General features: G+C 41.6%; 4 protein-coding genes across 5 annotated transcripts; 2 read left to right on the top strand and 2 right to left on the bottom strand.

Annotated features, from left to right (window-relative positions):
• Positions 1–1,090: 1,090 nt before the first annotated feature.
• Positions 1,091–4,423, top strand: LOC115687712 (rac-like GTP-binding protein RHO1). Its single transcript, XM_030613355.2, has 7 exons — positions 1,091–1,369; positions 2,151–2,238; positions 2,330–2,439; positions 2,528–2,591; positions 3,735–3,799; positions 3,898–3,963; positions 4,055–4,423. Exons 1-7 carry the CDS (start codon positions 1,271–1,273, stop codon positions 4,154–4,156), a joined length of 594 nt encoding a protein of 197 aa, XP_030469215.1. The 5' UTR covers positions 1,091–1,270; the 3' UTR covers positions 4,157–4,423.
• A 1,353-nt stretch (positions 4,424–5,776) lies between these two features.
• On the top strand, positions 5,777–7,415 carry LOC115683889 (ubiquitin-conjugating enzyme E2 28-like). Of its 2 annotated transcripts, none has more exons than XM_030608534.2 (4): positions 5,777–5,983; positions 6,298–6,425; positions 6,533–6,637; positions 7,102–7,415. In XM_030608534.2, the coding sequence occupies exons 1-4, from the start codon at positions 5,914–5,916 to the stop codon at positions 7,243–7,245; spliced, it is 447 nt and encodes a 148-aa protein (XP_030464394.1). In that variant the 5' UTR covers positions 5,777–5,913; the 3' UTR covers positions 7,246–7,415. The 2 variants fall into 2 exon arrangements, with proteins under 2 accessions (XP_030464394.1, XP_056169624.1); XM_056313649.1 differs by lacking the exon at positions 5,777–5,983 and adding an exon at positions 6,077–6,206.
• A 1,473-nt stretch (positions 7,416–8,888) lies between these two features.
• LOC115663223 (vacuolar protein sorting-associated protein 35A) lies at positions 8,889–19,524 on the bottom strand. The gene is made up of 21 exons (XM_056313831.1): positions 19,385–19,524; positions 19,146–19,242; positions 18,837–18,960; positions 17,393–17,578; positions 16,854–16,941; positions 16,607–16,663; positions 16,426–16,515; positions 16,209–16,331; positions 15,833–15,967; positions 14,530–14,646; positions 13,660–13,899; positions 13,522–13,587; positions 13,261–13,350; positions 11,551–11,640; positions 11,153–11,242; positions 10,816–10,884; positions 10,662–10,742; positions 10,432–10,539; positions 10,242–10,345; positions 9,522–9,635; positions 8,889–9,424 (listed from the first exon to the last, which is right to left on the bottom strand). The coding sequence occupies exons 1-21, from the start codon at positions 19,475–19,477 to the stop codon at positions 9,205–9,207; spliced, it is 2,382 nt and encodes a 793-aa protein (XP_056169806.1). The 5' UTR covers positions 19,478–19,524; the 3' UTR covers positions 8,889–9,204.
• Positions 19,525–20,600: 1,076 nt separating this feature from the next.
• Positions 20,601–24,628, bottom strand: LOC115663224 (uncharacterized). The gene is made up of 3 exons (XM_030585242.2): positions 24,279–24,628; positions 21,937–22,258; positions 20,601–21,823 (listed from the first exon to the last, which is right to left on the bottom strand). Exons 1-3 carry the CDS (start codon positions 24,357–24,359, stop codon positions 21,279–21,281), a joined length of 948 nt encoding a protein of 315 aa, XP_030441102.1. The 5' UTR covers positions 24,360–24,628; the 3' UTR covers positions 20,601–21,278.
• Positions 24,629–25,051: the final 423 nt, after the last annotated feature.

Raw genomic sequence — 25,051 nt, 5'->3', positions numbered from 1 at the left:
CTCCAAATTATTTAAGTGGTTATTTAATAAGTGATAATCTACGGCCAGTTATAAAATATTTTTTTATATGAGAACCATGATGCTCCAAAAAGTCAAACGGTAAAAAATATGAGGGTTAATATCACGAAAAATCTCAAAACGATACGCCCTGTCACAAATTTACCCCAAACGAATTTTTTTACCACCAAAAACCCTAAACCGGTACACCCGTGATAAATATACGTCAAATTAATTTTTTTACCACCAAAATCCCCAAACTGGTACATTTGTGTCAAATTTACCCTCCGTTAAATTGGATTAATACAACGAAAAATCACAAACTGCTACACCCATAAAACCTCAAACTGGTACATTTGTGTCAAATTTACCCTCCGTTAAATTGGATTAATACCATGAAAAATCACAAACTGGTACACCCATGATAAATAAAGGGGTGAAACCCTTAAACTAGTATATCCGTCAATTGTCACGTGTCATCCGATTCAGAAATTCGATAATAAAATTTTATGAAAACTAGCAAACTGTAAAATTACCGGTTTGGCATTTTTTTTTTGTTTTCGCGGCGTTTTTAGAGGAGAACCAATGATGCTCCAAAAAGTCAAATGGTCAAGAATATGAAAACAAAAAAAAAACCAAAGAGGATTTTCAGAAGAAAAAGAAAAAAAAGGAAGGAAAATAGATTGAGAGAGAGAGAGAGAGGGAGAGAGGAAAGAAACAGAAAAGGACAGAGGGGAAAGACAGATGAGAAGGAGGGGATTGGGGGGGGGGGGGGGGGGGGAGGAGGTGGATTTGTTGGCGTCGATCGGTTCGCTCAACGAACGCTTCAACTGCATCTTTTCCCGCACAACAACAACGAACTCCTCTTCCTCTTCCTCTCTCTCTCTCTCTCTCTCTCTCTTCACTTCCCAGAAATCCTCTGCAACTCCCTCCCTCCCTCCCTCCCTCTCTCTCTCTTCCTGCGCTTCATCGCAAATTCGATCTCGCCGCCCTCGATCGCATCCCGCATTTCGGAGCTTTAGGGTTTATCCCCCCCTTCCCTTCCCCGTTGCTTGTGGATGTGGAGGAGGAGGAGAGGCGGCGGCGGCGGCGGAGGAGGAGGAGGAGGCGGCGTTGTTCTTCTTCTTCTTTGTTGAGAGGGAGCCGGGGGGGGGGGGGGGGGCTCTCCTTGTCGCGCGATTTGATTGTCGTCCCCGGGGAAGGACGGAGGAGGAGATCCGAGGGAGCTGCTTGTTCGGTCTCTCTCTCTCTCTCTCCGGCAGGGTTGGGAAGGATGAGCGCGTCGAGGTTCATAAAGTGCGTGACGGTCGGCGACGGGGCGGTGGGCAAGACTTGCTTGCTCATCTCTTACACCAGCAACACCTTCCCCACGGTGAGCCCGGCCTCTCGATCGAATCTTGCAAATGTTCCTCCTTTTGTTGAATTATCGGTGCTTCTTCTTTTTAGGATTCTTGGGAATGCAGGTGAGATTCGTTGTTATTTTGGTAGCTATGTCGGTAATAACGAAAGACGGAACATTTCTTTCTTTCTTTCTGTATGCTTTCTTTGTTCTTTTTTTCTCTTTTCTTTTCTTTTTTTGTTTGAAAGATTTTGGCTTTTGTTTTATGCCCTTTTATCTTTTCTGTCTTCCTTTGTGAATCTGAGCTGCGGGTTAGATTTTGTTTGGATGTTGTCGATTGAAGTCTGAAAGTTATATTTGAATTCGGCGCATATGGTTTACGGCAGATTTTTTTTCCTAGCTGCTTCTTTTGTCTTGGTTGATGGCAGCATTATCTGAATAGCACTATTTTGGTGGGCTGCATCTTGGCCTGATTTGAATGCATCTGTTTCCTGTGACAGTTATAGAAAAGAGTAGTGGTTGAAGGTAAAGAGATATGGTGAATTTTGGAACTGGGTTCTAGGTTCATTGGTTGGTTCCGCGTCATTGTTATATTCTTGTGGGTGAACTTTGGATACACCCGCAGCTGCGCATGCCTTCTCTGTGTGTGTGCGTGCGCGCGCGCGCGCCAACTGATCAAGTCGTGGACTCGTGGTTCTATATGGCTTAATTTGTATCGTGTCGTTGGATGAGTTTGCCGTGGAACACAATCTTTTTTTTTCTTTCAACATGTGAGCTTTGGAATCTTCTCACTGGACTCTTTTGTTGAAAATAGGATTATGTGCCCACCGTCTTCGACAACTTTAGTGCTAATGTGGTTGTCAATGGAAGCACTGTCAACCTGGGACTGTGGGATACTGCAGGTCATTTTCTTTGATTGACTCCGTGTCTTCTTTGTTAGCTTAGATATTTTGCTTTTGCCTCCTGGATTAATTCTTCTTTTGTGTGGAACAGGACAGGAGGATTACAACAGACTAAGACCTTTGAGCTATCGCGGGGCAGATGTTTTCATTCTAGCATTCTCTCTCATTAGCAAGGCCAGCTATGAAAATGTCTCTAAGAAGGTCAGACAAATGAAGTTCTCTCTCTCTCTCTCTCTCTCTCTCTCTCCATTGCTGATAAATCTGTCTGCATCTTTGTTTTCATTACCAGTGGATTCCGGAGTTGAAGCATTACGCACCTGGTGTCCCAATTGTTCTTGTTGGGACAAAGCTTGGTAAGACCACTTCTCATTACCATACAGGGGCAACTCTTCTACTCTTATGCTACTTATTTCATGTCTCCATCTGTATCTATATATTGCGGTAATGCTATGTTGCACTTACTTTACCTCTCTTTCATTTTCTTTCCTGAAGTGTTTCTGGGGTTAATTGATGTAATAGCAATGAAGTTGCCACAAGCCCACAAGCTTTATTCTGGATTGTTGGTTTGAACTGTATGATGAGATGTTTGGGTTTCCAATTCTGCATCGTTGACCCTTCCTTTGTCATATTATCACTGGTTTAAGTTCATGCATTTTATTCATCTTTCACATTTTCTAGAATTTAGGTTGTGAACTTAGGATCTCCAACTCATTGTGTTGACATTTGCTCAAGAATCGACAGCGCATCAATAGGCTTTATTCGGTCAGAACATGGCCAAGAGCATTTCTTCCGTGGCATCATTTTGATTTTTTTTCATACTTTGAAGCAGTTAATAGGTTATGGTGTTACTGATATTCCAATTGTGTCATATTTAGAGGCCATAAATTTGATTTTATGGTTTCGAATATGATTTGTCCTCATAAGACTGTCTACAAGTGTAGAAGACACCTTATGCCTCAGGCACCAGCAAAATTTTTAGTAACTCTCAGCTAAACATTTGGACTGATGGTTCCTGGATCCTGGTGGTATCTGTCATGAAGTCACTGCTCTTCATCTATGCACATAACTTGGTAGAAAGCGTCAGAAGTTGCATAAATTACTTTCCTAATTGTCATAATGACAAAGGCAAGATAGTTTGAGGACTTTCAGAGTCTTGAATAAGCTGGTGGCATGACATGCTGATGAAGATGAATTACTTGTCTATCATGCTACCTTATGTTTTTCCATAGTGATGGCTTTGCTCTTGCACGTTTTGTCTCCTGAATACTGCAACTAGTTTTTGGTAAATGTGTACCTCTCTACCTGTTTTATTTATGGCAAATGTGTACCTCTCTACCTGTGATAGCATTTTTCACTTTGGTGATTGAAGATAAACTTTGAGCTTAGATTCAGTCTACAAATTACAGCAATTGTTGAAACTCTAATCTGCCTTTTATGGTGGCTCTGTTAATTGTAAATAACTTGGTTGTTTTGGGTGTTGAATGAAATCTTACCAGATCTTCGAGATGATAAGCAGTTTTTCATAGATCATCCTGGTGCAGTGCCAATTACTACAGCTCAGGTACTTGTTAATACTGGGATTTTTTCTCACAAGTGACTTCTCTTTCCAACTTTTGTGCCCTATCTGAGTTCTGATAATTGATTTATCCTTTCTTCTAGGGAGAGGAGTTGAGAAAGCTGATAGGCTCACCTGCATATATCGAGTGCAGCTCAAAGACACAGCAGGTACTTGTGCATGTGAAGTAAAACTTAATGTCTTTTTTTTGCAATACCTCCATCGGTCTTGTTTTGACATGGTCACGCTTTGTGACTGCAGAATGTGAAGGCAGTGTTTGATCAAGCCATAAGAGTTGTGCTTCAACCACCCAAACAAAAGAAAAAGAAGAGCAAAGCCCAAAAAGCCTGCTCCATATTGTGATTGATAATAGCTCGAAGACAGAACAGCCGGTTGCTCTGCCTGTATCTCCTCCGTTCTTGCTTTGCTTTTAGAAGAAGATGCCGTTACTGATTTGCTGTGCCAAGTGACAAGACTTTCTTTGCGAAGCATCAGACCGTCCAGTACCGCCCGATTGGCGTCATGGTGATCTAGTTCTTGTGTTTGTCCACGTGTCGTCTGCAATTCTTGACTTTGATAATTCTATGTATTAATGAACCGCATTTAATGAGAGAAAAAACCTTTCTTGCATGGATCGCATCTATGCTTTTCTATCAGTCCAGCTCATGATCACTTTATGATGACAAATTGGTGGATCTTTATAGCAGCATCCGTTGACCTTCCCCATTTCTTTTAGATCAGAAAGTGATTCTCTCTCTCTCTCTCTCTCTCTCTCTCTCTCTCTCTCTCTCTCTCTGGGTCTGCTTTTATTCCATGAGATATGAAATGGTTGAAATGTAGGCGTTAGGATAAATATACGGGGGTCATCATACTTCCAAGGTATCTGAAAGGAGCAAAGTTGAGGAGATCAGATGCCCAAAACGAACGTCGCTTTCAAAATCGTTCCCGTCCCACTCTTTTTTTCTTCTTTTGGAGTTTTAAATGGAGGTGCTCTTGTATCAATTATTCGATTCTTTTTCCTGTCACAATCTCGCTCCGATTTCTATGTTCAGTTGCGAAACTTGTGTTTTGTTTGTGCAGTACTCGCTGTGTGAATTTCTGGGATGTCGAATGACTTCTATCCGCAGATTTTTTGTTGGTTGATGAGTTTACGGTAATAATCATCGCAAGTCATCCATAGTTTCTTCACTTGTTGGTATTCTCACGGCTCAGTGCGATTCGCCTTCTTTTTGGCCTGATTGGTAAATGAACTGGAATCGTTGATGGTGATGGAATGAGAGAAAACAAATGGAATCTGCATGTTGATGGGAGGCCTCTGTGCAAGGATGCTCCACTTTAATGTCGACTTCGCATGTGAAAGGCTCATTGAATCCCATTTGCGGGTTAGGAATTCTTGATAAAAATCCAAAAGGAATATTTAAAGCGATTTGCCTTTGGCCATTTGCACCATGTCCTGAGCCGAAGCTTCTGACAAGTAATGGAGTTTTGCTGTGGTAAAAGACAGTAGAGTTAGAAAACCTTTATACCAAGTTCTAACATGAGTGCCGATTTCTACCTTTCTTTCGCCAATTCTGACCCTAGAGAGTTTAATAATCGACGAACATGAACCGTATGAGGCCACAAGCTAATGATTCTTCGACCCGATGAACGTTACGATAACTAAGTGCAGTACCAATCAAACACCTCTTTTAGGAACCAATCTTTCTCAACCGATGGTCTTCCTGATGAAAATCCTATTAATCAATGTCGACCGATCAAGATATATACAACGCAAAGGCAAAAAGTGGTCATTGAGAACGGTCGAGAATTTGCTAAAATTTTCTATTTTTTTCTTAAAGAGATATGACCATGGAAAGAGAGAAGGAAAAAGCGTCTTTGAATCCTGTGCTGCTGCTCCCTTTGGAATTTATACCCTCTCTAGAAATGCCTGTAATTTCTGGGCTCCTTCATTCTTTATAATACCACTGGACCACACAACCACTCACTCTTCATCTACAAAGCTGTAAATCCAGGTTCATTGTGAGCCGCAGGTCTGTCTCCAAGGCAAAAAAAATTTGCCGTCCATCCCATTGAATTAGAGAATTGCGTTCCCGGCGTCCAACGAAAAAGTTCCTTTCGCAATGGCGTCGAAGAGAATCCTGAAAGAGCTCCGGGACTTGCAAAGGGATCCTCCAACTTCATGCAGCGCAGGTGCTCCTAGTTCCTGTCAACATTACCAGATACTCCTCCACAATGTTTTTTTTTTTTAAATTTCCTCATCCTTTAACATGTACAATCTCTTCATCCTACTTGCATGTGATCCTAATACTCAATGATACTGATGCGTGACCGCGCAAGAGCCACTTGTCATTCGTTTTTTCCATGGAAGGCTTAGCTTGATGAATTAGTGGAGTGAAAGGAATAATGGCAAAATGTAATATCAAGATGTATACTGTATAGTACCTAAGTTTTATGGAAGGTTTGTTTCTATTTTCCGGGACTCACTTTGATGGTGTTGGACTTAGGCCCCGTGGCTGAGGACATGTTCCATTGGCAAGCGACCATCATCAGCCCGAACGACAGTCCGTATTCGGGCGGAGTTTTTCTGGTGACGATTCATTTTCCGCCGGACTACCCTTTCAAGCCTCCAAAGGTGAATACTTTTTTCTTTTGGGCTAACCCGAGTTGTGAAATTCAAATGAGTCATTTTCCGAAACAATATGAATGTAGAGTTTGAATGTTTTCCTTTTTGGAAAGCAGGTAGCTTTCAGGACCAAAGTATTCCATCCAAACATCAACAGCAACGGAAACATATGCTTGGACATCCTCAAGGAGCAATGGAGTCCTGCCCTCACTATATCCAAGGTGATTCCTTCTTCATAAAGATCCGATATAGATTACTTAATGATTGTAATGCTCCGGGAAAAAGTTCAGAGAACAGACTACTTCTGATCCTGTTTCACTAAATTAGACTAATAACATCGGAAATGTCGCGAGTGTCCTAGATTCAGTAGAAAAAAACCCGTGGATTCGATGACAACGACGAGCTGTGGCGGTATTTCCTTAGAGCCAGAGTTAACGATTTTATGATCATGATATAAAGGAGAAGTTTTAAATTCGCTTAATACTATCAACCCAACCATGTACAGCGGGGAGTTCGATCGGTCGTGGTCTACATGAGTCCGACACAGATGTCCGTTGCCCTTAATCTCTAGTCTGTGCGCGCGTACCTCTAAGTTCTTATATTGCTTCGAAGATAAAAACACAGATGTTTATTGAGCTGCACATCCCTTGCTAAATGTGAAACTGGATCCCATTTTAACATGCAGGTATTGCTTTCCATATGCTCTCTGCTCACGGATCCGAACCCAGACGACCCGCTCGTGCCGGAGATTGCTCACATGTACAAGAGCGACAGACCCAAATACGAAGCCATGGCCCGGAGCTGGACTCAGAAGTATGCCATGGGCTGAAGGTTCATGATCAAGAAAGATTAAAGAGGGTCGTATAGAGAAGAAGTCGCTTTACTAGAATAAGTTTTACTTTGGAATTATAAGGCCTCTTCAGATTCGATTCCTAAGCGTCGTTTCTGGGGTGTTGATTCTGACTTTTGAGCTCCCAATAAGATGATGAAATTTCATTCTCTCTCGCTCTTTTCCGCTTGAATCACTGGGAGGATACTTTAGGGTGCATATGGCAACGATTCTGTGCCCGAAAACTGATTCTGCTCAGAAATGATTCTTTTTTATTCTGTGCCCGGGAATAATTTCCAAACATTTGAAGGCGTTTGGTAACTGCCCAAAATTTCTATTCTTAGAATAGAAAAAAAAACAAAAATGCGTTTGGTAACTATAAAAAATTTAACCACTGGGGGTTTACCCCAGCGGCCACCCTTCTCACTTGAGAAGGGGAGGGTAGGGAGTTCGAATCCCCACCTTCGCAGGGGGTAGGGGTGGGGCCGCGTAGTTTAAGATGTAAGTTTCGACGCCCACGCCCTGCAAGAGGTGGGGCGCAAGTCTGAGTGTGTATCGTGAGTGAGAGATAGAGTAGGACCGACAAAAAAAAAACTATACAAAATTTCTTTTTATTAATAATATTTTAATGATTTTTTGAATTTTTTAATATTTCTTTTTTCTTTTTTTTCCTTCATTTCCTTGGCCATGGCTGGTCGCCGGCGTTGGTGACCGGCCACAGGCTAGGGCCGGCGAGGGCGTCGCGGCCCTTGCCAATCGCGACGGCGAGGGCCGCCTTCGCCGGCCCTAGCCAGTCGCCGGTGGCCTATCGGAGACGGCCAGCCAGTGGCAGACCGGGAAGAAGACGAAGAACAAACCAAAATGGAAGAAGAAAATCAAGAAAAATCAGAAATGGAAAAATTGTTCCAAAATCAAGAAGCTACTTTTTTTTGCTTCTTGATTCTGTTCTATAACTGATTCTGGGAACAATTTTTTGCAAATTTGTGCCCGGGCACAAAAAATTTAATAAACGGATTTATGTTCCCAAACTGATTCTGGGAACAAAAGAACAAAAATTTTTATTATTTGGCAACTTGCCAAACGCCCCTTAAAGTTTGCTCCTTCGTTTTTCTTTCGGTGAAGAAAATAAAGATAAACACATTCACCCGGCAAGATCAGGGCTTCAAAATCAACACTCCCTGATATCAAAACCTTGGCAAAGTCATAACCAGAAATATAGAAAGCACAAAAGAAAGACGAGCAGGAACACAGCAGCAAGATTTGCTACTGCAACAACCGTCATCTCTCTCGAGTCGAAAGCTCGTTCGCCTTCTTTGATCGCAGCATTTGCACATTCTATTCGAGTACCATACCCTGCGAGGAATTATAGTCAATTGTGAACGAACACCCGACGACCCTTTCATAGGAAAAAGAACAAGAATGTCTTTTCCAGGCTTGTTAATTCCATGGTTTGCAGCCATAAACGAACGTGCAAGATGGAACCTGAAAGACTGGGTTCATAGTATGTTTCTACACAAAGCGTAGCGCCTTGTTATTGATGAAAAAAAGTAACGAACCTGGGAAAAGATATTCGGATGCTAAACAACCGTCGCGTGAAATGTACACAAGGCTTCAGCAATCAAAAAAGAGCTAAGAATGTGGAATTCTCTCAGAATTTCAACTATCAATTAAAAGAAAACTAACATGACAACAACAAACAGTATTCACAGTGGCGCAAAATACTTGCGACGACCCCTCTTATCTGCTTCGTAGAAATGGGTGACTCTGGCTCACAAACAAAGGTAGGATTACTCTCTTTTAAGTCCCTGGCTGCACTAAAGGGTCAGGCATTGGATTTTCCTATCACAAAATCTATTTACGCGTGGTTAACCGGCGACCCATGCTGTAGCAGACAAACTCAAGCAGTGTGTCTCTGGAGCAAAATGTTGACTGTAGCCCGTTGGCGAGCGGATCGACTTATCAAGAATCTGACACCTTGATGGTCCCATACTTCTCGCTAATGGCACCTCCTTTCTGTTTCTGGAACTGTATATAACGCAACGTACTGGCAAAGAAAGCATCGGCAGCTGGATCTTGGGTGGTAGTGTCGCTTTGCATCTCAGTGGTAATCAATTCCATCAGGCTTTGAATTGAAGCAACGGTTATCTGCGGATTCCCCTTCTCAAAGAAATATATATACCTGCCAAGAATGACATATGGCCCAACTCATAAAATTAATATAGATATAAACAAGAAAAGAAAGTATGATGAAATGTGCAATGACCGTAAATTATTACTTGTTTAGAATCTCAACAAAGAGCATCACTGAACCAGTGCTCCCTCTTGTTGCATTGGACATCTGTTGGGCAGCATTCGCAATTCTCAATGCACGTTTCAGGCAAAGCATGACCCTGAAAGAAACAAAGCGAATGAAGATAGAACAGGAAACATAAAGCCTATAATGATATAAATGAGGCCCCTGCATCCCATCTTCTTCCATGATTTTTACAAACCGAAGAGTTGGTCAACTAGGTCTTCTATTTCAGTATTAATCAAAAGAAAACAAATACATTCAAAAACAAAAAGCATGATGACTAGAACAATCTGTGTTATCCTCTTCCTTGTCTTCATCCTTCCCCTTTTGGTAAAAGAGTTCGTTGGAAATGCAGAACTTTTAATTTGTGCTGTAATGCAACATTATACAACATAGCAGATAACACTCCATGTGTGCATATTTCGTCCTTTGGAAAAAGGTCCAACAACTTTGAATGGGCCTCTTTTGTTCTCCCTTTGCAACGGGAGAGGAGCTTTTGGTCAAATTGATAGGACACTCAAGAACGCTTTTATAACACACAGATTAGCATCATAACAATAAAGAAGAGAAAAGGGCAAACTTGGCAAGAGAGAACCTACAAACAGGTGACTCTTCAACATCAGGATAAGCACATGGCTCCACTTCTTAGTACAAGTTTCCAGGAAAAAGCACAATAAAAATCAGAGAGCAAACAATGGCAAACCTTTCTCCATCTTTCAAGTTGTCTTGATCATCCACCCAAAACAGATGAGAGCACGCATATACGGCTCTGCATTGATCAGGCTTCTTCAATAGCTTAGCAGAGTACTGCCCACAAAAAAGGATTATGTTATGATACACCAGACATAAGGTAGAGAGCTTTATAACTTTTAAAAAAAAAATTTGCTAACTACCCCTGTAGTTTTGTGCGTCAAAGTATCTCTGTTCTCAACACCGAAAACATGCATCCTCTGAAGAGTTCCTATTATTAGATGCATTGCAGTCACCTGAGCTCTGGAATCCTATCAACAAAGCAGAAGTAAAAGAAGTCATGCGTCTTCTCGAGTCACAAGCTTAGTTAGAAAATCATATCTCCCCAAGGGAAAGGAGATCATAATCATTCCAAGGGTTGCTGTAAACTTACAGAAATTTCCTCCTCATATATAATATATGCCTGAGTAAAAAATTCATACGCAACCGGCTCCAAGTCACAATCATTTGCAGCCTGAGAGGATGCCAATATAGTGAGAGACAGATCTCGACAAAACCCTCATTATTAGTACACTATGATTGGATACCTCAGCACATTGCAAGTATAACCGCAATGCCAGATCAGGTGCCGGAATGCTGGACAATGCCTCAACAATCTGAGCGAAATTAAAGGAAGCTTGGTGAGTATATAAAGCTACAAGATGCACGACATCAAAAGCCTTCACCATACCATCTGTCAAGACTGAGCATGATGAAAAATAGTAACGTGGGCTAAGAAGGACCCCTGAGGAGGACTGCTTATCCCAACAAGCGTACATACTGGATTCTTGAATAGTGTGAAACGTCTTTCCAATTCTCATGCATGAACAAGTTGGTAGGGATTTTAAGAAAAACACAAACATCGTAATTATAACTGAACCTTACCTGATTCAAGAGCTGGAAAATTTTTTTGGTTGAAGTTGACTCCTCATCTCCAAAAGGGTTTTCATCTTGGCCTTGCAATTGTCTGACCAACTGGACACCTCAGACAATGTAGCATCAATAAGGGTCCTTGTTTGTAACAGCTCTTGTAGTTTTCTTCTTTTTTCATATTCTAAACAATGCTAATAATGCTTTGAGAAGATGATAATTGCCCAGAAAGATACACCCCCGTACATAGACACATAAATGGCCCGACAACACACGTGGGACTGGGAGTGAATGGTAGATATACCAACAATGCAACGATGCATATCCAACCATAAGGAAAACAGTTTAAAATTTTCATCGCTTTTAATAGAAAGGTATCAGCAGAACACAACTTAGACACGGAAGAAACAAACCTTAAGAGAGGAAAAAACAAGCGGAGGAACAGTGAAGGATAGGCGTTTTGGCCCTCCAGTCAAGATATGCTTCTTCACAACACATATAATCTGCAATGTAGAGAAGAATATGAATTTGAAAGGAGCATAGTTTTGTCACTGATGAATTATAGTACTTGTAGAAAGTGAAAAGTACTAGCAGTACTGCAACGATCTCATGTGTACAGATTAACATACCAAGATTAAGTACATTAAATGATAGTACTGTATTGGATGTGGTAAGCAAAATAATCCACTTTGAGATCCTCCAAGTCATTCAAAGATATGCCGAATATTATGCTGTTAGACAATCTTACAAAAGTTTTAAGTGTGACCAACAGATACAGTTTTCTATCTTTTGGTGAAAGTGGAAGTGAGCTATGAATTTGTAACATTTTGTCAGCTGTTGCCAAAGAACCATTGCAGAAAGTACACTTTAAGGCTGTGTTCGTTTGCGGAAAAATATTTTTCCGGAAAATATTTTCCGCGTTTTCCGGTGTTCGGGGGCGGAAAATGGAAAACATTTTCCTTCCCCACCCCCAAATCCTTCATTGTTTTGAGGAAAATGATTTCCTCTTTTCACAAAGAGGAAATCATTTTCCCCCAAATTGAAGGCAAAATTGTCCATGGGAGGGAAAATATTTTCCGTGGGAGAGGAAGTTGATCGCCGGTCACCACCGTTGGTCGCCGGTCGCTGGCCGCCCGCCCGCCCGCCGCCGCCGCCGGCAGCCCGCTGGCCGCCGCCGCCACGCCGGGTCGCTGGTCGCCGGCCGGCGGCCGCCGCCAAATATTTTCCGAAACTTTTTCATATTGGTCGCCGAACACCGGAAAATTATGTTCCAGGAAAACATTTTCCAGGAAAATGACTTCCGGGAAAATATTTTCCAAAAGGAGAATATTTTCCGCCAAACGAACGGAGCCTAAGTTGTAGAAATTTGAACAAGATTATCGTCTGAATGAGTAGCCGACTGATTTACACAAAATTTAATTTTTCTTTGTATTCGCATGGATGTGCAGTGTCAATTCCTCTTCATTAATCTCTTTATATATCTTTAGATTTGGTTAATTATGTAAGTGTTTTTGTAATGCTGATCAATATTACTTAGTTAAGCACAGAATTTTTTTTTTCCCAAATAACGAGTTTTAGATCTCTATCCAATAAATTTACATAGGCAGTGTTTCTCACATTATGCAAAGTCTTCCTTAATTTCTTTTTTGGGGGAACTAATCATACCTATCCAAAAATGGATGAAATTGGATCACTGAATTGTTTCAGTACAAAGCAACTATTAGGAACTGACCAGACAGCAATAAAAATACCATCGAAGAAACTACTCACACGCTTCAAATAAAAGATTAGAGACAGGTCCTCAAATTGCCTTTTTCTCTCGATAAACAACCAGAAATAGTCTCATTTACCTCAATGACTTCTTAAAAGTAGCTTGTCAAATTATCATTGACAGACAGAAGGCAAAAAGAGCAGCCGAGAGGCCACAGGTACGTACATTTACATAGCAGAGAAAAATTTCAGGTTGAAGACCGCTAGAGCTATTAAAGATTAAAACTTCCATATTTAGAGTAGCTTCAAATTGGCAATGACAAGGGCGAGAAAGGCAAACAGTGCTTAAATGACTTAAGAGGGTACACTAAGCACATAAAAATTCGACGGTCGAAAAGAAAAGAAAAGAGTACCTTAAACATCTCTTCTGGATCTTCATTATACAGCATCTGAATAAGACGTGCAACGGAATTTTGTTCCTCCTTGAAATCATCTTCATCGACCTAAGAGGTAATATTGCTTTAGCAAGGGTGCATACTGCCTTACTTTCAGTAGTTTTATAAGTCAAAGCAAGTATATGATAAGAGAACAGTACCAAACTACAACAAATATGCAGACAGTGAAAATTTACACTATGAGCTCAAAAGAAGAATGGGTGCATAACATTCAATCACCTCATCATGAAGAGTTTCATCCAAATCGTTGATAAGTCCCTTTATTAGTTCAAACAATGCCTCAACCTACACAACAAGCAATCCACATTACATCCCATAAAGTCCACGTAGCCAACTATACCAAGTACAAAGACATACCTTGTCAGCAGTCAAAATACGCGTATTGTTCTTCATAATGCTTTGAATTATAACAGTTGCCATCACTTTATTTGTTTCATTGTCAAGGTACTCCATAACGCGGGGATAGTTCGAAAGCTTCAAGGCAGTAACCACATTATTATACTTCTCAAGCGGAGCACTTAAAAGAGCAACAATCTGTTTTGTTGCTTTACTGTCTTCAATCTTCCCCTTTCCAGAGAGCTGCTTGACACATGATCCCTAAAGGAGAAAGTGGGAATGAACCATATCGTTAGTCCCAAATTAGGCCTCTAGCAACTACTAGAAAACTGACTGCACAATCCGATACAACTTGAAGCCAGTCCAATGTCGAAGTTATACATCTGCTTTAATAAAGGTAAAGTGTTGAAATATTGCCAATCCCGAAAACATTAATACATACAATGCAAGCTCATGCTCGAGTTTAAGAAGATCAACACCAGAAAGAACGAGAAAGAAGAAACAAGTAATTATGGAATCATCCTATTGGGGTGCAAGTACAAAATAAGAGCCTCTGTACTACAACATAGTTTAACCAAATAAATATACTTATTCAGTGGAAAGAGATCTTGGATGAAAGTATTTTGCTAGCTTCAGCTGATTGTATGCTGAAATCTACCCAAACCTGCCCCATCTTCCTACTATTATTTACACAAGGGGGGGTGCTTGTCCTGCCCCCAACACTTGTGCTTCTTCCTCAAACAACATTAGATAGCATTTCAGTAAAAGAAACGTAAACGGTAGAATAGGGACAAGAAGGATGCACACAAGCTTACTTAATGAGCAAAAAACACAAAGGGAGGGAGGATAAAGCAAACTGATGCATAAAGTTTATTTCACGGTAGATCATACCAAGACTTGATCTGCATAATCCAGTCGATCGGGATGAACATGGAGAGAAAACTTAAGAAGAGATGAATATAAGGTTACAGCTCCAACAACCGGCATATCAGGCTGTGCTTCTATCACCTGAAAAAAAAAACAGAAGCACACTTTGAGTTGCTTGAAAAATATAGGCGACTGACCAAAATAATCGACAAATGAGATATAAGCAGGTGCAAAACTAATTCTAGTATATAAAAAGCGAATTGTTCAGATAAATAAACCTGATCTACAAAACAGAACACAGACAACCGGCTAAATATATCAGGAGAAATGCAACATGTGCGAAACAGCTTTTGCTACAGCTGCAGTTGGTTCCCTTAACTAAGCCACTCCTACGAGTTGCCAGCTCATTCTTCAATAGGCACCCGGTCAGAGCCCCAACAATCTCCTCCTACTGCTTGGGAGCTGCTAAGTAATACATTGAGTTTCTTATGGTGATTTAAAAAGATCTGACTAGTTTGCCTTGAGCCCCATGTTTTAGAGCTCTAATCAAACTTCAAAACTTCGATCCCATACTAATCCATATCTTTATTGATGTATAACCAAATGACATCTTAGAGGAACTTTTTATTTTTCCACCAAAAACTGTGTGGAGGGGGTGATCCAATTTGACAACTCTCCCTCGCCATGACTATGCAACGCCCTTCCAAGACTACTAAAAATCAAATAGGCTTTAAACACTTCATTTGCGGTTTGCACTGCCAAAGCTTCATGGAAAGATACATGAACCTGATTAAGCCATAGCAAAGCACAATCTAAGTGCCTAAAAGTATCCAGCCTCATGGTGAGACAAATAGGAGTTTGCCCTGCTATTAATTAAATTTCATTGCCCCTACCCTTTTAGCTCCCCTTCAAACTATCATATCAGGCCCACAGCCATTAGAAGGTACATCACTTCAAAACTCACAAAACCCTAATTTATTTTTAACCAGTGACTAATAAAACCTTAGATTAATCACAATAAGTGTCCAACTTGATCCTCCATGGGATAAGTGAAGTCTTACTCTAACAATAGCATCCAAGTTCATAATCCTTATTGGATGAGCTAAAATCCTAAAACAACATGGAGGCGATTATATCCATAATATCATCAACTATATTTTATCTATCCATGTTATCGCTATAGGGACAAGCTCACTAATAAGTGGCAACATCTGCTGAAATCTGAGCACAGGAAGACAATCCTTCCTAATTTCTGAAACGTTCTGTCATCTTATGCTACAAAAAATTAGATAGCTTCGATCCTACAAGCCCAATAGACGAGATTTACCTTCCCAATCGCACTATTCAACTTTGAGAAAGCTTCAACCTGTAAGAATTCAGGTAACACTTCAGAACTTAAAGCAGCATAACTCGCGAGCCTTTCCATTAACTGGGATAACACCGTCTTGATGTCAACGGATGCCTGAAAAAGAAAACCAAATAAAAGAGAAAATGTGAGATAGAAAGTTCAGAAGAGAGCTCGGAAGGGTATATATGGATGTGACTACTTTAGTGCAATTACCAAAATTGTTTGTAGTAACCACAATGCAAAAAAAAAAAAAATAGACATCTAAAAAAAAGCAAATGAAGACAAGAAGAGAGAAAGGCGGGGAGAGAGAGAAGGACCGGGGTTGGGAGAGAAGGTCCTACCAAAGATTTGTTACCTGAAGCTGGGGAAATGCACCCAACAAGACCTCAAGTGTTTGCAAGTGATACTCATCAGGAAATACTTGAATAATGCAATCCATCAAGTAATACTGAGCAATCTCGTCTTTACAGTTGACAACCTGTATTTGGCATAAAAAATAGCACATTGTTAAACAAGTACGATTCACATGTTAGGCATCATAAGAGACGTGAATTTTATAATCAGAGATATACCTGCTCCAGCACTCTAGGAAGCACAGTATCTTTGTACATGTCAAGGTCAATACCCTCTATCTGACTAAGGACGTGCAGGTTTTTCCCAACCTGAAAAGAGCAGGAGCCAGAAAAGCATGTTCAATGAGCACATACTCAATTTCAGCTGTCAAAATCACCAATCACAGGTCACTGATTTTACAAGATCACGCAGCTCGCTTCTTTCCTTCTCCCGTTTCTCCTTTTCCCGAGCAGGTCCCTGCAGACGAGAAAGCCCGACACCAAGCCTCAACTCAGGATCACCAAGAGTATGAATCATACATAAGCACTACAACACCTGCATGACCAGAAATCATGCCCTCGTGATACCATATTACCTTCCTGTCATGCAAACACATTGACTCTAAGCATGTCCAAACATGTAACAATCAGCAAGTAGCTCTACCAACCTGATGCTGCATCCGCACCCAAAGTTTGTTCATCTCGGTAAAGTTTTGGAGTACAAATTCCACTGCGTCCGTAATTGTATCAGCATCTCTGCAGGATTCCAGAAAGCCAGTACAGAAAGGCTTAAGTCTTTTAGCATATATTGGCAGATACATCAGAAAGCCAGAAACAGAATAGCATCAAGATGAAATGAAATTGGAAGGTTATAAAATTGGATGCCTAGTTGTGTCTGTGTTCTACATATACATGTACATACAGATATATAGATAAATGTACAGGATATTTTGACCAAATGGATACATGGCTCTAAGCAATACGCAAAATTCGTTTTTTGTGAGAATTTTTAGCGCAATTTATATCCAATGGAAGAAGCTGCATAATTATCCGATTACAAAGTCAGATTGGCATTGCAACTGGATTTTGCAGAATAAGGACAGGAAAAGGTGGATTATCTCTAGACAACCCAGGAACATGCCGGTGAATTCAATGAACTTAGTAAATCAACTTCAAATCTAACAGTACTCCCGTTTGATTCCCTTACCCTTCATACTCAGATCCAATATCAGGTAGTTTATCCCTACTAAGTTGAGAGAGGTAACTCCTCAAGAAGAGTCCACGTAAAGGATGCTGGATACCTCGGCACATTTCCACAAGATCTTTTAGAATGTCCTTGGCAGGAGCCTCTTTAGATTTAATGTAAACGGATCCTACAGTGCAGAGAAGATACCTGACAAGGCCAGAAATGGGAGATTCATAGCTAAACCAGAAAACAATTACAGGTGAGAGTTAAATAAAGATTTACATTGATCAATGCTTCTTAACAAACTCAAATGGAAACCAAACATTCTCACATGGAAATCACGAGGACATATCAGACTAGGGATATGCCAACATGTGCTATCTTCTGTATATTATCGGTGAGTACAAATGCATAGCCACCTCTCTTATCTTGTCACACTGTTCAAGACAAAAACTCGAAACCTAACTTGACATATCACTAAATCTGCCATCAACTTACAGGAAATAAGCCTCCTACACCTAACATCCTAAAATGACAAAACATGCCTTTTGACAAGACGAACTAAGAAATATTTATAATCGCGAAAAAAGCACCAGGATAAAATATCACCATGATAAAATTATAAACCAGGAAAACACAAGGATTTCTGCTTAGTGCATATATTTAGAGTTTTGGATAGCATTTAGTAAGCCATCTAACGTTCCTCTTCAGGAAATCGTTCAAATCTTTGATTGCTTGACTTTCTGATCTTTATTCAGCTAAATCTCATTTTTCTGTGCAATAAGCATTCAATTGAAGCGTTTATATTATTTTGCTTCTTTTCCTCCTCACTTTTTTCTTAAGCTCCCAAGGACTTCTGAGTACCTTTCAACATGCGAAGTCCACATCCAGTATTAACAATGAGAAGATCAATTTGAATATCCAAGCAATCCATCTCCATCGACTCGTACAATCCACTAAAAATGTATCAAAAATTTCCAGCAGTCGATACCGAATGCAATTTAATTAATCCGCTAACTTTCACGTCCAGGCTTACTATCCCCACCATCTCTACATTCTACCCTTTTACCACGAAAATGCCCTCCCTATTAAGTTGGAGTTCCAAATCTTCCTGTATCTATGTTTATATATCAAACTTAGAGTCACTCGCTCCCTCAAGCAAGGGAAAGAGGCGATCCTCCCATTTGTTCAGCATCAACTTAAATTCTTCCTTCCCCAGGGCCTGCCTGTGGCTGCTACACACTCCTTACACCATCATTTCTCTAACAGCGCACATTTGCCGAAGTCATTAACATCACACGGCGTAAGCAACCTAAATCCTTAACATGCTTCCCGATTAAACTTTCAAACTACAAAAAGATATCCATGTGCACAGACCAAAATGCACACAGCAATTTATAAAACCCCAATTAGCTACAGTCAAGAAAACAAATCCACCACATTATGTAGCGAAACTCTCACTTACAATCTGGGCAAAATATTGCCCGCGTGCTGCACGAGCTCGTAGAGATCCACAATGGAGCAACCCCGCCTCGTCTCCTCCTTGAAGAACATCTCCAGCTTCCTCATCTCGTCGAATGCCCTCATATCTGGCGCGATCGATCAATCAATCAATCAAAAACAAAAAAATAGAAAAACAACAACCAGCAACACAAAAATCCCATCAACAACGTGCATTCCGCCCTCGACGATCAAGAAACTCGCGAGATCAGGAGCGATCGCCCGAACCGACGGGACCCGCAGTCATCAGATCGGGAGGAACCGGGGGGCTTACAGAGCTCGTAGTACTTGTGCGGGGACAGCTTGGAGGTGCGGAGCTCGGAGAGCATCTGCGCCGAGTACTTGAGGGCGTCCCTGAGGTTGTTCGTGTCCTGATGGCAACATAGCGAATCGAGAGGGGTTAGGGTTAAGTCACGTCTCTCGACCGCCGAATTGAAGAGGAATTGGCGGGCCGGGGGCGGGGCGGGGCGGGGCGGGCGGGCGAGGGGAGCGGAGCTCCGGCGTCGTGCTTACCATGGCGCGGTGCATGTAGAAGGCGTTCTGCTGGAGGCCGGCGATGCCCGCCGCGAGCCATTTGTCCTCGTCGTCGGCCACTCCGGTCATCATCGTCGCTCCTCCGTTTCTCTCTCTCTTCACCGTGTGAAGAGATGTCGAAGGTCGCGTTTTGACTTGCTTCTTTCTTTCTGGTTATTTTTGGTTTTGGTGCTTTTTTTCTTTTTCTTTTTTTCCGGTTCGGGCCTGTTTCGCCTTCAACGATGCGTCGCTGCGGAGGGGCTGGGATCGAGCGCCACGGGGCGCACGGTCCTTATGATGGGCCAGCGGTGCGCTCGCCGGGTCGATTTGACCCTCGTCGGGTGGTTCATTGGATGGTCCGCCTCCTCGTTTGTATTCATTTGAAAATTTCCGCATTCGATCCGGAGCTAAAATTTTTCTTTCCCAATGCTCGACCGAAAAAAAATATTATTTTCTCCAATGTAAATATCAAACTCGTCGATCATTGAATTAAGTTTTTAAATTTCTGGCAGATATTTTAACAAGTTCCTGACTTTAATTATAGTTAATTGAATTCGAATCCAGCTGTTAGTCAAAAGTTAAAATCAACTAGAAATTTGATGCGGAGAAAATCGATCCATCGAAGAACAAACTTTCCATGTAAAAAGATGGTTTAAGGAGCATGGATTTTTTGGATTAAGCATTTATGAATCAATCGGCCAATGTGTTAAGGAAAATTTCTAGAAAGTGTAGAAATGAGTTGATCGACATAGTATTTTTTGGACGAATTCGTGTGATTCTTTGCAAGACAAGAAGCGAAGTACGCACCATCACAGTAAATAATTTTTAAGAAATAATCGAGTTCCTATTACTTGCTTATTAAACAGTCATATTTTCTTTTGCTTCTCATTATTATGTTGGACGGTTCGATTTAATTTAAAAGCATATTACATTCTGTGCACATCGGTTTTAGAAGAATAATCATAAAAATAAGCCATCTAGATAAAATCTATTTACAATTTAGGTCGCAAATGATGACATGATTTTGAATGTAAACCTAGAAAAGATATTGAAGTCTATGCAAAGTCGTCCCGACCCATTGAAACCGCAATTCAAAAAATAAAATCAAACATCTATAATCAGAAAAAAAATAAAAAGAGTGGATGATTTGAAGCTCTTTAAACTACTTATACACTAGCTATACACTAGTTCGGTGATTGTAGGATCACGCAGCGCATAGAGTAATTGCAGACTTGCAGTGCATGAAACATGTTCGATTACACGTCTATAAGTGAGGTAACGAGACCGATCAAGCACCTTTTGCAGATGCAGAACATATACAGATACACAGCATTTTAGCTATAAGGAACATCTGAAAGGCATATTCTTATCTTTATCCCCCCTCCTTAAGCGAGTCCATATCTTCCTCTTCCTGTATTGACCGGAGAGCTTACCCATTTGCCCATTTGCCTGTACATGGGCGTTGGCTCGCCCTTCCCCCAAGATATGGAAAGAAGTGGAAGGAGCAGCACCCATTGCAATTAGCAATGAAAGAAAAAGGAGGATGATATGCTCAACAACACTGTGAAAAGAGTGGGAGAAATAGCTAAAGATCAAACTCCGAATGACCGATAACCTAAAAGCTATGAGTAATTTTTTTTATTATGGTTAATATGGGGGGAAAAACAGTTCCGTGTGTCATTACGATTAGGAAAACTCCGCCCTCCACTCGCAGCCTTTTTCACGCTTTCCTATCATAAGAAACCCTCGCACAAAATCTACGCCCTCTGAATACCATTAGGACTGCCTTAGAGATCAAACAGGTACGATCGCAAGAAACGGTTAACATCCGAAGAGAACTCCATTCCTATAAGCTAGTTGAACCCCTGTTGCTCATCTTGCATCCGAGGGAATTTCAGTAGGGCACCGTGTACGGCAGAGCATACATATCAACCTCTGGTAAGTAATGCATGCGTGGCCACGGGCTTGGGCTCCCATATGTCAAGCCATCGTAATCAGCTTTACATTTTCCAGCATCACAATTGAGCTGTTTTCTCTCGAAAAGCCATTCCTGATCATCAAGATCAGCACATCCACTGTGGAACGAGGGTGGCACCCAATTTTCTACCAGATTTCTGTATTTTATTTCTGATGGAGAGAGGCCACGCTCGTCTAAGCTCGGTGAGGACGAAGTCCCATTCTTTCGGGAAGATGTTTCAGCTACTCCAGAAGAGAGACGCTGCTCCGTCGGGCCAAGCTTAGAGGCAGAACCTTCGCCTGCACTCAAAGAAATCGAGCAGGGATGCTCTCTCTGGTCTGTGCTAGATCTAGGAGCATGTTCATGCTTCTCATGACCAAAGACATCCAACCTTACTGGGGCAGAGCAAGGCTGTTCCCCGCTGGGTAGCATTTCTGGATCTTTGTGCCTTTGTAGAGGCAACCGAATCCGAATAATGCTTGCTTCACATTAATAAGAAGAATTTGAATTACAAGTATCAATGACCATGTGAAGTGTAGAAACCCAACAAGTGCACAGCCTGCCCCAGTTAAGGAATAAAATTGAACACACTCACCAGGGTTATGCCCACCATCCGGAGGCAAGATTTGCTTTTGCTTTTTGCTTCTGTTCATTGTGCTGTCCGTAGAATTCAGAGAATTGACAGGTTTCCCGTGTTCTTCAGTAAGGTTGCTCTTCTCAAAGTGTTCAGTGTCATGTTTTCTTTTCTTGCGATGGTCTCCTGCCTTTTGGTCTTCTTGGGTCCTCTTGCCCTCATTCCTTCTCTTATGACTATGCTTTTTGTCTTTACTACCTCCATTTTCCAGGGCCACCTTCTTTTCTTTCTTTTCCCGTTTTTTCTCTTTTCTCCTTTCTTTCTTCGCCTTCTCTACTTCTCTCTAAACACACATAGAAGCAGGATAGCCATCAGTTTAAGCACAAGCTGAACATTAAGAACAGACGGGCCAAGCAAGAACATAGATATAAAGAAACACAAGCAAGTAGTCTACCACTGTGACTATCTCAACACAAGACTAGCCTAACCAAGACTAAAGGTATCTTAATGGAGCAACAGTACACTGACAGATGCAAATAGAAGAAAAACAAGACAAGCACCATGATGACAAGCCAAATGTCAAAAAGAGAATTTGGGAGTATGGTGCGAGAACTACAACTCATAATCCTATTTGGAGTCAACCCTTTTCAAGGAGAGTGCTGACTAGATTATTGGATCTCTGAATTCATAGAAGACCATTGATTATTGTATCCCTATAGTTACAATAGAGTAAGCTCTATCCAAACAAGATACTTCAAAAAAAAACGAGTTGCTCATAACCCTTTTTTCTCACACCACAACATAACATTGCTCTATGCATTGATCTCCTAGGCATAACAAAACTGTAAAGGCAAGATAGCAGACAATGGCATTCTATTAGCAAAAAGACGATAATGCACCATTTTTTCACAAACTCCTAGAGAATCGACTTCCTCGCATTAACTTGAAAGTACAGCACTCTGATTCTTGTGATGCTTGACCTATTAAAAGAATATTTATGATGCAAAACCGCATGCAATTGTGACAAAAACAGATTGAAGTAAAAAAAATCTCTTTCATCTTGTCAATGACCAAGCCTCACCGATGATAAACAACGTGAAACTCAAAACTAGACCGTCACCATGCCTGTCCTCTGCCCAAAATTTCTTATGGTTACCAAGAGTATAAATACCATGTGGATTGAGTTCTCAGATTTTAGTAAGAAAGTACTTCATCAGGATGTCACAAAGGGACAGGCAAGCTCGAATTCATGAATTCCACTTCCACCAAAATCACTCCACGGCAAAAACCAAATCACTCAACACTCTATCAGTCATGAATTCCACTTCCACCAAATCACTCAACACTGCATCAGTCATGTCAAATGCTTCTGTTTAAATAATAGCTGAATTCAGTCCAATCTATTGCTTTCAGAATGTATGCATCAGAAAAAGTCCTGTACTTTCATTCACTGCATGAACTAGGAAATCCATCCATCCTATCGAGCATTTAAAAAGGTATTCATTAATTTCGACACAGAATTCTCTCCCCCAAGGATTTTACTTCGTGTTCCATACATCATCCCACACCATTTTAGCATGTTCAATCACTTCCACAGAAATGACATTGCCTGAATATTTGCAACTGAAGGTACTAGCACAACTAAGTGATGCATATCTGGTAACTAGACCGCTCCGGGCAACCACATCACCACGAAGAGCTAGGAACAACTAAGCATCAATTGCGCATGTCTAGTGATCTTAGTATCCTCAGAACATGAACTGAACAGACGCAATAACTCAACCAAGCAAATGCAACTCCAGTGTCACATTTGCAACTGCTACTTGATCCATTCAAGAACTCTTACTTGATTGACTCAGCATATTAAAAAATTCATGCACGCCTTAGTGTCACAATTTTTTCGAAGGCAGGCCCTTGTTAACATTCCTATCTAAAACCATCAGCCAACTGTTCACAAAAACCCGAAAGACGCATCATTCCCTCTGAACCTTGTGGCTGTTACTTGCAGCAAAAAACACACACATTGTCCACTTTCAACATGAACCCTCCTATTCCGCACGTCAGTTCTTCACACAAAACCCGCACTCGTAGCCACACATATTTTGTCCATAGAACATTTCCGCGACACATGTTGTCGCGTCTCATTAATTTCCCAGTTAGTTCTATCCCTTCTTCGTTAAACCCCCAAAAGGTCAAACAACCAGTTCAAACACATTCTCGTCGGGCGTTCACCAATAAAAAAGATACAGCCGCATGCCAACGCAACGGATCGCAAAGCCACAAAACAGGCCGAGTCCCGGCCGGAAGCGGAACACGGTCAGCAGCCAGCCACCACAAAAGCACAAGCCGAATGCCGAACGAACCTTGATCGATTCGATCAGCGCCTCGTCGCGGACCCCATTCCTCGCGTACCCGGGAGGAGGGTACGGGAAGCACCGGGACATCCTAGAAAGCACACGCACACGCACGGACGGAAGCGATTATCAAAGAAACCTCTCGACGGGGAGAGAGAGAGAGAGATCGCAACAACGATCGCACGCAAACCCTAGCTCGCACCCCCCCGAGGAAGAGACCAGGGGCGATCGAGTAGGGACTGGAATTGCGCTCCGACACAGGGGGGGAAGCGCGGATCCGTCCCGCGCGATTCCGATTCGAACGAAGCACGGAGGTCGCGCGGAGGGAGAGAGAGAGAAAGAGAGAGAGAAGGGGGGAGATTTCAGAGCTCGAGAGGAAGAGAGACCTGAGATCCGAAACGAAACGTCGATGGAAAGCTCGAGGGGGGCTTTTATAGTGCGAGATCTGGCCTTTGTGCGAAGGAAGTGGCGTGTTTGGGGACGAGGATAGTTGGATCGAGGGGTTCCTATTGGCCGTGTGGGGCCTTTTGGGATCTTGGGAGTGTTTGGGTAGATGAATCGAGGTGTGCCCGTGAAAGGACAAGGTCAGGTGAGTTAAGGATGTGCAACGGGACCACCCAAACCGAAAATCGCCTAGACCGATTTAGGCGGTTTCTAGGAACACTGGCCCAATTTTCGGTTCCATAAAACTAGAATCAATGACTAACGGGCGGCCCAGTTCTCGATTCTAAAATGGGAATTTGACCGATCATGCTTAGCATAGCTTATCTTCACTATCGTAC

Source organism: Syzygium oleosum, unplaced genomic scaffold, assembly GCF_021117445.2.
Source record: "Syzygium oleosum isolate NSW1041296 unplaced genomic scaffold, Sole_v2.1 Sole_v2.08, whole genome shotgun sequence".
Lineage (NCBI taxonomy): Eukaryota > Viridiplantae > Streptophyta > Magnoliopsida > Myrtales > Myrtaceae > Syzygium > Syzygium oleosum.
The sequence above is the reverse complement of the archived record's forward strand: the minus strand, read 5'-3'. Positions and strand labels throughout refer to the sequence as shown.

Excerpts from the sequence above, each read along its gene's own strand:
- LOC115687712 (XM_030613355.2), top strand. The coding sequence starts at position 1,271 with ATGAGCGCGTCGAGGTTCATAAAGTGCGTGACGGTCGGCGACGGGGCG. Across the intron at positions 2,440-2,527 it reads ATGAAAATGTCTCTAAGAAG|TGGATTCCGGAGTTGAAGCA; the intron begins GTCAGACAAATG and ends TTTCATTACCAG. Across the intron at positions 3,800-3,897 it reads TGCCAATTACTACAGCTCAG|GGAGAGGAGTTGAGAAAGCT; the intron begins GTACTTGTTAAT and ends CCTTTCTTCTAG.
- LOC115683889 (XM_030608534.2), top strand. The coding sequence starts at position 5,914 with ATGGCGTCGAAGAGAATCCTGAAAGAGCTCCGGGACTTGCAAAGGGAT. Across the intron at positions 5,984-6,297 it reads TCCAACTTCATGCAGCGCAG|GCCCCGTGGCTGAGGACATG; the intron begins GTGCTCCTAGTT and ends TGTTGGACTTAG. Across the intron at positions 6,638-7,101 it reads CTGCCCTCACTATATCCAAG|GTATTGCTTTCCATATGCTC; the intron begins GTGATTCCTTCT and ends TTTAACATGCAG.
- LOC115663223 (XM_056313831.1), bottom strand. The coding sequence starts at position 19,477 with ATGATGACCGGAGTGGCCGACGACGAGGACAAATGGCTCGCGGCGGGC. Across the intron at positions 11,641-13,260 it reads ATCCAGAAGAGATGTTTAAG|ATTATATGTGTTGTGAAGAA; the intron begins GTACTCTTTTCT and ends TCTACATTGCAG. Across the intron at positions 9,636-10,241 it reads AACTTGAAAGATGGAGAAAG|GGTCATGCTTTGCCTGAAAC; the intron begins GTTTGCCATTGT and ends TGTTTCTTTCAG.
- LOC115663224 (XM_030585242.2), bottom strand. The coding sequence starts at position 24,359 with ATGTCCCGGTGCTTCCCGTACCCTCCTCCCGGGTACGCGAGGAATGGG. Across the intron at positions 22,259-24,278 it reads CGCTGATCGAATCGATCAAG|AGAGAAGTAGAGAAGGCGAA; the intron begins GTTCGTTCGGCA and ends ATGTGTGTTTAG. Across the intron at positions 21,824-21,936 it reads GGATGGTGGGCATAACCCTG|CAAGCATTATTCGGATTCGG; the intron begins GTGAGTGTGTTC and ends ATTAATGTGAAG.